We start from the raw sequence: 13,099 nt of genomic DNA on the forward strand, positions 1-13,099 counted from the left end.
ATCCAACGGCTGCAGCCCCGGCGTGCAAGGGGCGCCCAATAAAGGTGACCGGAAGAGCGGATCTTCAGCGACATCACTTGTTATCTTTTTTGGTCTTGGTCAGCCCCACTCTGCTGGCATCCCCTGCCGAGCTCACGGAGAGGCGAGCAGGGGACCCTGCCTGCCCAGCCTCCACGTTTGACTGCGCTGCCCCATCGGCTGCATTTCACTTTCCACCTGTGCCACCAGCTCTGCGTCTCCAGGGCCTGTGTGAGTCCTTGTGCTGAGTGACAGGAAGACTCACGAAAGGGTCTCACCACACGCGCGCACACACACACCCTCAGATCCTTTCTCCACCCAGCTGCATTTAACTGTCCTCAGTGAGAAATACCTGGAAGCCAGGAGCACAGCCCAGAAGGCGAGGGTTGGGGCAGAGCAAAGCACCGGGCCGGGGGAGCCTGGCTCACACCCCTCCCTCCCACCCACTAGGTCACCAGCCCACGGCTCCTGCTGCCAGTCCCAGGGAAGTCACAACAGCACAGGAAAAAAAAAAAAACAGCGGTGCCCTTCTCTCTGGCACACCAGCCCACTCAGGCAGAACCCCTCCCGGCCTGAGGGAAGGTTCTTTCTGCTCCCTGTAACCGGAGAGCCCACCGGGGCAGGTCGGCTGAGGCTGCAGGCACGGAGCCACGTGCCTCCACTGTCGGGAAGGGGGATCTCTGGGCAGGAGAGGAAGGGCTGCTGGTGACAGAGCGGGGGCCGGGGGACACACCAAGGCGGCCTGGTTTTACCCCAACAGCCCCGGGATGCAGAGAGGAGGGGCGGGCGGCGAAAAGGAGTTGACGTGCGTGTCCCCGGGGCCAAACTGCGGCCACGGCGATCTGACTCTGCCCTTCTCCTAGTGCCCGTGTGGGCCCGCAAGGGGGAAACCAGCCCAGCCCAGGATCCCGGCCTTACCAGGCCCAAAGCAAAAGAGGAAGCAGGGGCCCACACCAACCACACGACCCTGCAGGGAGCTGCTGCCGCTCCCAGGTGGAGAGCTAAGGACGGAGGTGGCGCCTCCTCAGCACCCCTGCAGCTCAGAGCACAGCCCCTCACAGGGGAGGTGCTGCCTGTCCACCCGGGGCTGCACGGAGAAGCAGGGCTGAACTTGGGCTCTCGGGGCTGGGGTCCCAGGCGCATACCGCCCTGGTCAGGAGTCCTCGAGGGGCCTGCAGTGCTGGGCGAGCAGCAGGAAGCTGCGTCAGGGGGACAGGCTGGAAGGGGAGGGGTGGACAGGGCCAGAGCAGGCTGGAGGTGTGGGGAGGAGAGGAGGGTGGCAGCACAGCGCCCGTGACTGCACCTGCTGCCCAGCTCGGCCGGGAGCACCGGCGCCCAGCTCGGCCGGCAGAAGGGCGCCCCTCGCACCGGGAGCACCGGCGCCCAGGGACGCGCAGCCCTGCGGGAGCAGACACCTTCCCACCAGGCTCAGTCCCCTCCTCTGCTGAGATAAAGGAGCTGTCCACCTCGGACAACGCACAACGCTGGCCGAGCAAGACGCATGCATGCAAAGATTCTGCCGCCCGCAGGGTGTTCACTGGCAGCCGCGAGCCAACGGAGCCCCCTCCTCTTCCCTCCCCCCACCCCTGCGCGGCCCGGCCCCCGCCCCGCCTCCGGTGTGCGATGGGGGGCGGGGGGCGGGGGGCGGGCAGAGCCGAGAGGAGCGGAGCCGAGCGGACGCCGCCACCTGATCCCATGCAGGCGCGGTGAGCCGAGCGACCGGCACTCGGCGCGCAGGGCCCGGGCTCCCTCGGACCCGGTGCGGCTTTCGGGACGAGGGGCGGGAGGTAGCGGCGGCCACCCGCAAGGCGGGTCGCAGGCAGAGCCCGCAGGCGCGGCGTGAGTACTGCAGTGGCGGGCCTGGGGCTGGACGAGGACCGGACAGGGATGGGGGCCGTGAGGAAGGCGGGAGAGCGTGGTGGGGGCAGAGAGCCCGGGGAGCGTGCGGAGGGGCGCTGTGCCCCTGGGGAGAGCCGCAGACCGGCTCGGGGGCGACTCTAGCCCATCCCCTAAGGGGACCAGATCCTGGTGGCCGCATCCCTGGGGGAGGCTAGGATGCAATTGAAAGAAGGGGGTGGGTGGGGGTGGGTAGTGACGGAGAGAGTAGGATAAAGGGGATCTGGAGGCGGAGATGTGGGGGTGGTCGAGAGGAAGAGGGGGCTGGGGACCAGGGGTGGGGGTGGAAGGAGCTCGGCTCTCCTGGCCCCTCCCCTCCAGCCCTGGGTCAGTTTCCCTGGGCAGCGGGCTGTGCCCTCGGTCAGGTGGGGATGCAGTGTCCGGGTCAAGAGCTCTGCTCAGGTGGTCCAGGCCAAGGCGCCCCCGCCCCGTAATGCGCGGAGCTTGGCCTGGACAGAGTGGGAGGGGCTCATCTGGGAGCAGGTGGGCTTCCAGGCCAGTGTTGAAAGCCCTGGCCGGCCATTCCTATTTCCCTGGAGAAAAAGGAAGCAATGTGCAAAGCCGGTGGCTGCCCGAGGTGGACGGCTTGGACTAAAATTAGCACAGGCGTGCTGATGAGCCTGGCGTCCTGACCTGCCGGGGACAGCTGAGGGACCTCTCTGCGCGGAGAAAACCCGGGAGATGGAGTAGTCTCAAGTCTCCCGGCGCGGGCCCAGGTCCTGCTCCAAGGCCTGGCCCACACAGCCCAGCCACTCAGCCCCAGGGCCCCCCGTGGCCACCGTCCCCGGGGCATCTCCAACAGAGGCATCTTGGAGTGAGCTCGCTGGGGAAGGCAGAGGGCAGGCCGGCCTCCTCCAGCGTCCACGCAGTGCCCCCCCCCCCGGGGACCTGGAATGTCGGCCCCAGCCGGAGACAGGGTTACTGCTCCCGAATACCTGGAGGTCTGTCATGGAGAAAATGTTCCGTGTGCTCCTGGAGGGCAGCACAGAAACAGCGCGACGGGGAGCCGAGGGGCCGGCCGAGGGGCACTGCCAGCCGCGGGCTGGTGCCAGCTGCCCCAAGAGAACTCTGCCCACAAAGAAGCGGAGCAGCCTGTCGCTGACGGCCGGCAGTAAGCAGCGCCCGCCAGCAGGGCCTGGTGTCCAGGGAGTTCCCAGGCGGACCTCAGGCAGTCTCCGGCCAGCTCCCCAGGGCTGAGCCACAGAGGGGAGTGTGGGAGGTCCAGGAGTGGGGTGGAGGCGGGCAGCAGGCCCACAGGCGGGTGCAGCCCACAGGCCGGCCCTCCTGGGCTGGCCCAGGCTCCTCTGAGAAGCAGGGTGGGCTCAGCAAGGTTAGCACAGGTGGGAACAGGCTTCGTCCCCCCCCCTCCCCGGGAAACTCCGTCTGCTCACCAAGTCCACCGGGCGGATGAGAAACAAAGGGAAAAGCCGTGCATCCTGCGAGGGCCAGAGCTCCCACTTCCTCCCGCCGCGGCCCCCAAGGCCGGTCAGCCCTCCATGGCCCCAGAAAGCCCTGCAGGGGCTTCCTCTGCTGTGCCCTTGGTCGCCCTCTGTGGCTGTACCCTACAGCCCCTGGGCTCCAGGCGGATTAAGTTCATCTGCAGGCTGGTGAAGAAGTCCAGGCAGCGGGGCCTGGAGGGAATGGAAGGCAGGGCCCGGACATCTTTCCGCCCACACAGGTTAAATGTAATCCAGGATTAATAGGGGGTGCGGGGTTAAAGCAGCCAAGCCCAGGGCCCAGGGGAAGGTGACGGTCACGGTTTTCACGTTACCTCACCCCTCCAGGGACCCAGGTGCCCTACTTCCCCTTTGGAGAGGAGTGTGTGTGAGGACCTGACTGGGACTAGGAGAAACGCCCTCGGCAGGAGCCGAGAGCCCACCCCGGCCCAGGCCAGGCATGGCTGCAGAGACGGACCCTCCACCTGGACCGCCAAGGGCTGGGCTCCCCTGAGCCTCGGCCGGAAAGCGGGCCCTTCTCCCCCACCACACCACCACTCACCTGGGAGGAAGGCTCGCCTGGAGACCGGCCGGCGGCTGGCGGGAGCCACCTCTGTGCTGCCCCGCCCCCGCCCCAGGCGGCCAGCCCATCTCACTTGGCGCTTGGCGTGGCACCTCCTGGGGCCACCCGGGTTTCAGGTGTCTGGGGAGGGAATCCAGATTGAGTTCCAGGATTTCAAGGGCCCCCCTTTTTTCTCTCTCTCGTGGACTTATCAATCTTGGGCTCCAAGGGCAAGAGCCCAGATGGGGGGCTCCGGCTGGGAAGCAGAGGTCGGTTCTCCATGAAAACAGCACACGGCTCTGGGGCACAGTCTCTGACGCAAGAGCGGATCTGAGGCCCCGCTCTGCTGCGACTTCGCCTCCCGGGGCCCCGCTTTCACCTGTAAAGTGGGACTAGCGCCCGTGTCACGCGTGTGCTGGGGATTCCACGTGCAGTGACCCAGCAAATGCAGCAAGCCCGCACCCGGAGGTGTGCTCTCTGTGTCAGTCCCGGAGGAGTGGACCCGGAGCCAAGCTCTGCGTTGAGGCCAGTCTAATGGGCAGCAGATACCAATGGCCAGGAGACAGAGGAGTTAGGGACAGGGCTGGGGCTGAGCGCTGGCCACACCCCAGCCCTGTAATTCCACCCAAGACCAGGTTATCTGGAGCAGGGAGGAGACAGGGTCTTGTAACGGGAGGGAGGAACCTGATCCGCCCTGGCCTCTCCGCTCACCCCACCACGGCAGCTCGCCTTCGCCACAGTCCTGCCGGGGCCCGGAGCCCATCTCCTAGGCCCAGGGCAAACCTGTCTGCCTCCTTCTCCTGCCAGGCCGCTCAGGAACACTGGCCCTGCTACCAGAGCCCCAGGAGCCCCCATGAGTGCTGGCAGAGGGAGCCCTGGCTAGCGAGGCCCTGGCTGGTGCCGGGGCGAGCGCCTCACCATGCCGCCCGTCCTCCAGCGCCTGCAGCAGGCCACCAAGCTGATGAGTCGCAGGAAGATCCTGCTGCTGGTGCTGGGGTGCAGCTCCGTGAGCCTCCTCATCCACCAGGGGGCGCAGCTCAGCTGGTAAGTGGGCCGGGGCTCCGCGTCGGGGGTCAGGGAAGGGCTCCGGGCCGCGGGGGCCTCGGAACTGGCAACTGGCCTTCCCGTGCTTTGTTTTAAGATTTATTTATTTACTTGAAAGGAGAGAGAGAGCCAGAGACAGAGAGAGGTCTTCCATTCGCTGGTTCCCTCCCCAAATGGCCACACGGCCGGAGCTGCACCAATCTGAAGCCAGGAGCCTGGAGCTTCGTCCAGGTCTCCCACGCGGGTGCAGGGGCCCAGCGACTTGGTCCATCTTCCACTGCTCTCCCAGGCCACAGCAGAGAGCTGGATGGGAAGAGGAGCAGCCGGTTCTTGAACCGGCGCCCATATGGGATGCCGGCACTGCCGGCGATGGCTTTACCCACTACGCCACAGCGCCGGCCCCTGCCATTCCCATTCTGGTACTTTCCGGAAGAGGCCTTCTTCTGGACTTTGCTGCTTCCCCTGTTCCAAAAGTGCTTCCCACACAACCCTCAGAGCCACACGCACTGCGGGCAGCGTCCGGTCTTCCTTGAAAAGGTCACGCGACTGCTCCCGGCTGCAGACGGGCTGGGCAGACTTGGCTGGGACTCGCAGCAGCCGGTCTTCCCTTGGCTTCGCGGCGCCTGCCTCTGTGGCGCCAGGCGAGGCTGCTCCTCCTCTGGGCCCCGGTTTCTCCTCTATAAAACGGGATGATGGCACGTGTGACCCAGCCCGGCACCCTGCGCCAGGGTGCGGTGTGATGGCTCGTGGGAACACTAACCTTGCTCTTGGCTCTGTGCAGACCCAGCAGACCCCCGGGCCCCCGTCTCCCCACCCTCTGTACGGTCTGCCCCTGAAAATGCCGTGAACGGGCCCAGGCCCCCGCCGGAGGACCAGCTGGTCCGTGAGTGATGTCCGGTGGAAACTGCCCCGAGCCCAAACCACCCAGACAGGCGCTCTCTGTGTTCTCAAGTGCTCAGAGTTGGCCTCCCTACGGGGGAGAAACAGGAGAGCGGAGCAAAGCACACAGGGACCCCGCAGGTCACCAGGGTCCCGAACAGCTCGTCTGAGGAAGGGGGGACAGGAGAGTGGTGGGAGGTTGGGGCCGTTATCTGTTGTGAACACGGCTGGACCTTGAGCCTGGAGCTGTGCCTGGACACCAGTAACTGTCCAGTGACCTCCACGGAAACACGTAACCGGTAACGAAAGCCCCCAGTGGCTGGCACCACGGCTCACTAGGCTAATCCTCCGTCTGCGGCACCGGCACCCCCGGTTCTAGTCCCGGTCGGGGCGCCGGATTCTGTCCCGGTTGCCCCTCTTCCAGGCCAGCTCTCTGCTGTGGCCCGGGAGTGCAGTGGAGGATGGCCCAGGTCCTTGGGCCCTGCACCCCATGGGAGACCAGGAGAAGCACCTGGCTCCTGGCTCCTGCCATCGGATCAGCGCGGTGCGCCAGCCACAGCGTGCCGGCCGCGGCAGCCATCGGAGGGTGAACCAACGGCAAAAGGAAGACCTTTCTCTCTCTCTCTCTCACTGTCCACTCTGCCTGTCAAAAAATAAATAAATAAATAAATAAAAATTAAAAAAAAGAAAGAAAGCCCCCGGTGCCGGAGTACAAGTGAAAATGAGAATCCGGTGACCGAGCCGCCCCAGCCTTTCCGTGGCCTCTCTCTCCACGCGCGCCAAGTCTCCACATCTGTAACCAGGGTTCCTCCCGGATCTCCGAGGGCCCTCGCGGCTTCTGGTGTCCACTTCTGCGTGAATGAAGTCCCTTACCGGGGCAGCCGAGGACAAACTCTCGCCACCTCGCAGCTTCTGTGAGCGCAGGTGTGCCTCACTGGGAACCGCGGACCAGGCGTCCGCCCTGTCCAGGCTGGCTCGCGGGGTCCCGGACTGACGGCCCCAGCTTCCTGGGGGTGCCGCGGCGTGGGACCTCCCGGGAGGGGTTCCTCCCCGCAGGGCAGCTGGCTTTCTCCGGCATGCGTTAGCCCGCGGAGAGCGAGAGGCGCCCAGTTCGAAACCACGGCCGTCTTCTGACGCCATCTCGGAAGGGGTGTCCGGCCATTTTCGCCCTGTGCTGTTCCTTAGACGCGACAGCCCCAGATTCGAGGGGAGGGGAAGTCGCAAGGGCACGTGTTCCAGGCCAGCGGGAATGGGGGCGGGGGGCCAGGCCGTGTCCCCCAGGCCCTGGGTAAAGCCAGGACGGGCCGCCCGGGGGCTCGCTGCACCGCTGGCGGCCACCCCACCCCACCTGTCATCTCCCGTGGGTCCCGCAGGTACCCCAAGCTGTTCCCCCTGAGCTGCCCGCCCCTGCGCGACTCGCCGCCGCGCCCCAAGCACCTGACCGTGGCCTTCCTGAAGACGCACAAGACGGCGGGCACGACCGTGCAGAACATCCTGTTCCGCTTCGCCGAGCGCCACAACCTGACGGTGGCCCTGCCGCACCCGAGCTGCGAGCACCAGTTCTGCTACCCGCGCAACTTCTCGGCGCACTTCGTGCACCCGGCCACGCGGCCGCCGCACGTGCTGGCCAGCCACCTGCGCTTCGACCGCGCCGAGCTCGCGCGCCTCATGCCGCCCGGCACGGTCTATGTCACCATCCTGCGCGAGCCGGCCGCCATGTTCGAGTCGCTCTTCAGCTACTACAACCAGTACTGCCCGGCCTTCCGGCGCGTGCCCAACGCGTCCCTCGAGGCCTTCCTGCGCGCGCCCGAGGCCTACTACCGCGCGGGCGAGCACTTCGCCATGTTCGCGCACAACACGCTGGCCTACGACCTGGGCGGCGACAACGAGCGCAGCCCGCGCGACGACGCCGCCTACCTGGCGGGCCTCATCCGCCAGGTGGAGGAGGTCTTCTCGCTCGTCATGATCGCCGAGTACTTCGACGAGTCGCTCGTGCTGCTGCGGCGCCTGCTGGCCTGGGACCTGGACGACGTGCTCTACGCCAAGCTCAACGCGCGCGCCGCCAGCTCGCGCCTGGCCGCCATCCCCGCGGCGCTGGCGCGCGCGGCGCGCGCCTGGAACGCGCTGGACGCCGGCCTCTACGACCACTTCAACGCCACCTTCTGGCGCCGCGTGGCGCGCGCCGGCCGCGCGTGCGTGGAGCGCGAGGCGCGCGAGCTGCGCGAGGCCCGCCAGCGCCTGCTGCGCCGCTGCTTCGGCGACGAGCCCGTGCTGCGGCCGGCCGCGCAGATCCGCACCAAGCAGCTGCAGCCGTGGCAGCCCAGCCGCAAGGTGGACATCATGGGCTACGACCTGCCCGGCGGCGGCGGCGGCGCGGGCCCGGCCACCGAGGCCTGCCTCAAGCTGGCCATGCCCGAAGTGCAGTACTCGAACTACCTGCTGCGGAAGCAGAAGCGCCGGGGAGGCGCGCGCGCGCGGCCCGAGCCCGTGCTGGACCACCCCCCGCCTCGGCCCCTCCGGGCGCTGCCCCGCGGGCCCCAGGGCCCCTGAGCCCCCGAGTCCCGTCTGGGGCAGCGTCCATCGGGGCTCCTTGCCGAGAGTCTGGGGGCGCGTCCTCCTCCCTAGTGAGCACTTAGCCCTCCGCCTCCCCGGAGGGCGCCCCCAGGCCCAGCGGAGCCCAGGGCCGCCCGCTCCGTCCCAGCTGGTTGGTGGCTGTGACGGGAGCTCTGCGGGCTGTCCAGAACCGCCCACCCTTGCCTTTTTCCCGGGGGCTGAGCCCTCGTCACCTGTGTCTCCAAGTGGCTGAGCCCAGGTCCCTGGGGAGACCCAGCTTTCGCTGTCGGCCTGGCCGGGCTGTGGCTCCCCGGGGGTCTCAGAGCCCCCCCACCCCACCCTGTCTCTTCCACGTTTCTACCCTCCCCCATAGACCTAAGCTGCTCCCGGACGCCCAGAACCAGAGTTCTGGGGTTGGGTGTTTTTGTTTGTTTGTTTGTTTGGGTTTTCTTTCTTTTTTAATAAAACGTCGTTGAAGTGGGTGGCTTGCGTGTCTGTCCTGGAGGGCACGGTTGTCCACGATTGAGCTTAAGAGAAGCTGCAGCTGTGGCCGTGAGGAGGCGCCCAGACCCCATGAGGCGCCTCTGCTCTCCCTCCCAGGAGCCCACACCCCTCGGTGGATCCCCTTGGCCGGGCACTGCCCAGTTGTTCCTCATTCATAGGCTACTGTAACGTGGGGCGCAGGTGAGCAAGACGGACAGGGCCTCCATCCTCCCAGGGGAGGTCGTGTGAACAGGCCAGACTGGAGGGGCTGCAGCAAAACCCAGCTGCTTGGGCAGAGCAGAGGCTGGAAGGAGGCCACTCCGGTGCGGGGGTGAGGACTCGGAACTGTACCTCCCCTGCGTGTCCGCGACGTCCCCACGGGTGTCTCACTCCCTCAGCGTAGCAGGGACAGGGACCTCCGTTGCTCACGGTCTGGGTGAGTGGTACAAACAGCTAAAACGGTCTGTGTGCAGGCACTGTTTCCCGCTCAGACATCCTAGGGGGTGAGCACCGTTCTCTGGGGAAGGGAACGGAAACTTGGAGAGGATGAGTGGCGGCAGGGCCACACAGCTAGAAAGAGGCCACTAGGGTTTGACCTTTTTTTCACATGTCCGTTTATTGATTAAAGAGGCAGAAAGAGCACACCCATCCATCGGCTCATTCCCCAAATGCTCACACACACGCACACATAACGCCCCAGGAACTCCATCCGGGTCTCCCGCACGGGTGGCAGGAACCCAGCCACTTGGGCCGTTACTGCTGCCTCCCAGGGTCTGCCGTGGTGGGACTCGGGACCCAAAGCCAGGAGCTGGGCCTGAGTCCCACAGACAGCGTCCCTGCTCTGTCAGCCCAGGCGCCTGCCCCTCATTTGCCATTAAGGTAGGAGGGTGCTGATAGGCCAGCTGTTGTGGCACAGCGGCTTGGGCCACCGTTCGGACACCTGCAGCCCGTGTCGGAGTGCTGGTGAGAGCCCCAAGTCCCGCGCTCCTACCAGCTCCCTGCCGCTGTGCCTCGAGTATCCGCGCCCTGCCACCCATCTGGGAGACTCAGACGGAGCTCTGGCTCCTGACTTCATCCTGGCCGCGCCTGAGACCATTGGAGGAGTGGCTGGGAGATCCTCTCTCTCTCTCTCTCTCTCTCTCTCTCTCTCTCTCCACTGCCTTTCAAATAAATAAATAAATCTTTAAAATAATAATAATAATAACAACAACAACAAAAGGGGCGCAGCCCGACAGAGCCCAGACTCTGAAGCTGTCCTGGTGCTGGATCAGCTCCTCTCCATCTTACTTTTTTTTTTTTTTTTTTTTTTTTTTTTTTTTTTTTTTTTTTGACAGGCAGAGTGGACAGTGAGAGAGAGAGACAGACAGAAAGGTCTTCCTTTTGCCGTTGGTTCACCCTCCAATGGCTGCGGCTGGCGCACCGCGCTGATCCGATGGCAGGAGCCAGGTACTTCTCCTGGTCTCCCATGGGGTGCAGGGCCCAAGCACCTGGGCCATCCTCCACTGCCTTCCCCGGCCACAGCAGAGAGCTGGCCTGGAAGAGGGGCAACCAGGACAGAATTTGGCGCCCTGACCGGGACTAGAACTTGTGCCGGCGCCGCAAGGCGGAGGATTAGCCTAGTGAGCCGCGACGCCGGCCCTCCATCTTACTTTTTGCAGAGACAGTGGCTGACCCGCGGGGCAGTAGACTTAGCCGCGTTGGCTGGCAGGTCACGTGACACTCCCTGTGCGAGAAAAGGGATTGTTTGTGTGGCCCCCTGCTGCTCACCAGGCGAGGGCACCGGAAAGCGCGATTCAGTTTCTGGTTTCTGACGTTCAGTGGCAGGGAAGACGCTTGCTAGTTCTCTAACTAAAGGCAGGCCGAGAAGGGGTCTGGCAGCCGCTGTCCCCCACCCCGGCCCCCGCGGCTGCCACATCTTCCAGCTCGCCCTGGTCCACCCGAGACACTGAGCTCTGCCCTTGTGGCCTGGGCCACTCCTGCCTTCCGGGACGGCTCACCGACCGGCCCTCCTTTCTAAACCTTGCTGTGTTCAGCAAGAACCTGACGCTGGACTCAGAAGAATCTGCATCAGGGCCCGTCGGCAGCCTCAGGCACTGGGAGAGGCTTTCCGTCTGGCTCGGGAGCAAGAGCAGACGTTAAAGCCAAACAGGGGCCCCGAACTCCCGGGTCCAGGCCTTTCCACCCGGTGCCCTGCAGACGGGCTCCCGCCACCAGCACACACTTGGTGCTGCCCACTCTGTGCCTGCCCGCGAGGTTCCGGAGCTCTGGTGGGAGGTGAAAGGTGGTCCCTGCCTCCAAGGGCTCACCATCGGGTCTGGTTCTGCCACTTACGGGGGGTACGCTTTGAACGTGGCCTTTGAGCCTCACCCTTCTCCCCTGTGAAATGGACAGTTCAGTTTCCCTGTGTGAGCTGAGCGGAGGCACACGGCGCAGGGCCTGGCGCAGGGAAGTGCGCCCGAGGTGGCACCTGTGGCTTCTTCGGGGCGTTTTACGCGTGTGGGTTAGCACATCTGTTACTGGAGTTGTCTGGGAGGTGGAATGAAGCGTTTGAGGAAGGGAACACAAGCAGCAGCCTGGGCTTTTACCACTAGACAGAGCTGTGCAGGGGCCTCGGGCAGCAAAGAGAAGGCCGGGAGGGACTGCCCGGCGCCCGACGAGGCTCCCTGAGCAGCTGAGAACAGGGCGGGGAAGGGCCTCCAGACACAGACAGTGCATACGGGTGTGAAGATGGCAGCCAGGGCCATCTTGGCAGAAATACGCCAGCGCCAGGTTCTTCCATGTCCTGCTTAGACGTGTGGGTTGGCCCACGTGTGCGACCGTGTCTGTTTGAGTCTCCATCCAGAAACAGGGGTGCGGCCCGAAGGGTCCGGAGCAAATGGAAGGGGCCGGCGTTGTTTTGCACAGGCTAAGACACGACTTGAGACACCCACGTCCCATGTCAGCACCTGGATTTGAGCCCTGGCCCCGCTTGCTTTCCTTGCTTTTTGTTAATTATTTTTATTTGAAAGGCAGAGTTACAGAGATGGGGAAAGATGGAGACCTTCCGTCCACTGGTTCACTCCACAAAATGGCTTCATGGCCGGGCCTGGGCCAGCTTGAAGCTAGGAGCCAGGAGCTTCATCTGGGTCTCTCACATGGACCATCCTCTGCTGCTTTTCCATGCAGATTAGCGGGGAGCTGGATTGGAAGTGGAGCAGCCAGGACTGGAACCAAACGACCATACGGGATGCTGGTGTTGCAGGCTTTGGCTTAACCCACAATGCTTCCCCCTCCCACCCCCACTCCTGCTTTCAGTCCACCAGCTTCCTGCTAATGCGTGCCCTGGGAGGCAGCAGAGATCATTCAATTACTTGGGTTCTTGCCACCCATGTGGAGAGTCCTGGATTGAGTTCCTTATAGCTCCTGGCTTCAGCCTGGCCTAGCCCCGACTGTTGTAGGCATTTGGGGAAGGCACCAGTAGATGGATCTCTCTCTCTGTGTCACTCTGCCTTTCAAATATAAATAAACTTTCTTTAAAAAAAAAAAAAAAAAAAAGCGGGCCAGCGCCGTGGCTCAATAGGCTAATCCTCCACCTGTAGCACCGGCACACCGGGTTCTAGTCCCGGTTGGGGCGCCGGATTCTGTCCCGGTTGCCCCTCTTCCAGGCCAGCTCTCTGCTATGGCCAGGGAGTGCAGTGGAGGATGGCCCAGGTGCTTGGGCCCTGCACCCCATGGGAGACCAGGAAAAGCACCTGGCTCCTGGCTCCTGCCATCGGATCAGCGCGGTGCGCCGGCTGCAGCGGCGGCCATTGGAGGGTGAACCAACGGCAAAGGAAGACCTTTCTCTCTCTGTCTCTCTCTCTCACTGTCCACTCTGCCTGTCAAAAATAAAAAAAAAAAAAGCCACCGCAGTGAGACTGTTGGCAGCTTTGGTGACAGGAGCCTCTCCAGGTTCCTCCTCCACGGTCCTTGCCTGCGGTTTGGAGAAGCACTCTGCGCCCCAGCGCTGTATCAGGGTTTGATGTGGTCACTCAAGCCCAGTCTGAGGCTGGGGACGTGGCCATATTTGCCAAATCCATTATGCAGCAGATGGAATTGGATCTAAGGCCACCCAGTCCTTGATTCTGGCACACAACCAAGAATTGACCCAGCACTGGTACTGTGGCATCGTGGGTAAAGCTACCACTTGTGACCCCATCATCCCATATGGGTACTGGTTTATGTCCCAACTGCTCTATTTCCGGACCAG

The 13,099-nt window shown here is 64.3% G+C and overlaps 1 protein-coding gene across 4 annotated transcripts; it reads left to right on the forward strand.

The window, feature by feature from the left end:
• The first annotated feature begins 1,587 nt into the window (after positions 1 to 1,587).
• GAL3ST3 (galactose-3-O-sulfotransferase 3) lies at positions 1,588 to 8,525 on the forward strand. Of its 4 annotated transcripts, none has more exons than XM_051854845.3 (3): positions 1,588 to 1,724; positions 4,720 to 4,956; positions 7,209 to 8,525. In XM_051854845.3, the coding sequence occupies exons 2-3, from the start codon at positions 4,832 to 4,834 to the stop codon at positions 8,383 to 8,385; spliced, it is 1,302 nt and encodes a 433-aa protein (XP_051710805.1). In that variant the 5' UTR covers positions 1,588 to 1,724; positions 4,720 to 4,831; the 3' UTR covers positions 8,386 to 8,525. The 4 variants fall into 4 exon arrangements, with proteins under 4 accessions (XP_051710805.1, XP_051710789.1, XP_069924352.1 ...); XM_051854829.3 differs by having other exon boundaries at positions 1,718 to 1,857; XM_070068251.2 differs by lacking the exon at positions 1,588 to 1,724 and adding an exon at positions 2,886 to 3,025.
• The last annotated feature ends 4,574 nt before the right edge of the window (positions 8,526 to 13,099 follow it).

The sequence above is a fragment of the Oryctolagus cuniculus genome, chromosome 1 (genome assembly GCF_051225735.1).
Source record: "Oryctolagus cuniculus isolate XC-2025 breed Fujian yellow rabbit chromosome 1, ASM5122573v1, whole genome shotgun sequence".
NCBI classification, from domain to species: domain Eukaryota; kingdom Metazoa; phylum Chordata; class Mammalia; order Lagomorpha; family Leporidae; genus Oryctolagus; species Oryctolagus cuniculus.

Coding starts and splice junctions, on each gene's coding strand:
- GAL3ST3 (XM_051854845.3), top strand. CDS start 4,832: ATGCCGCCCGTCCTCCAGCGCCTGCAGCAGGCCACCAAGCTGATGAGT. Junction 4,957..7,208: donor CAGGGGGCGCAGCTCAGCTG/GTAAGTGGGCCG, acceptor TGGGTCCCGCAG/GTACCCCAAGCTGTTCCCCC.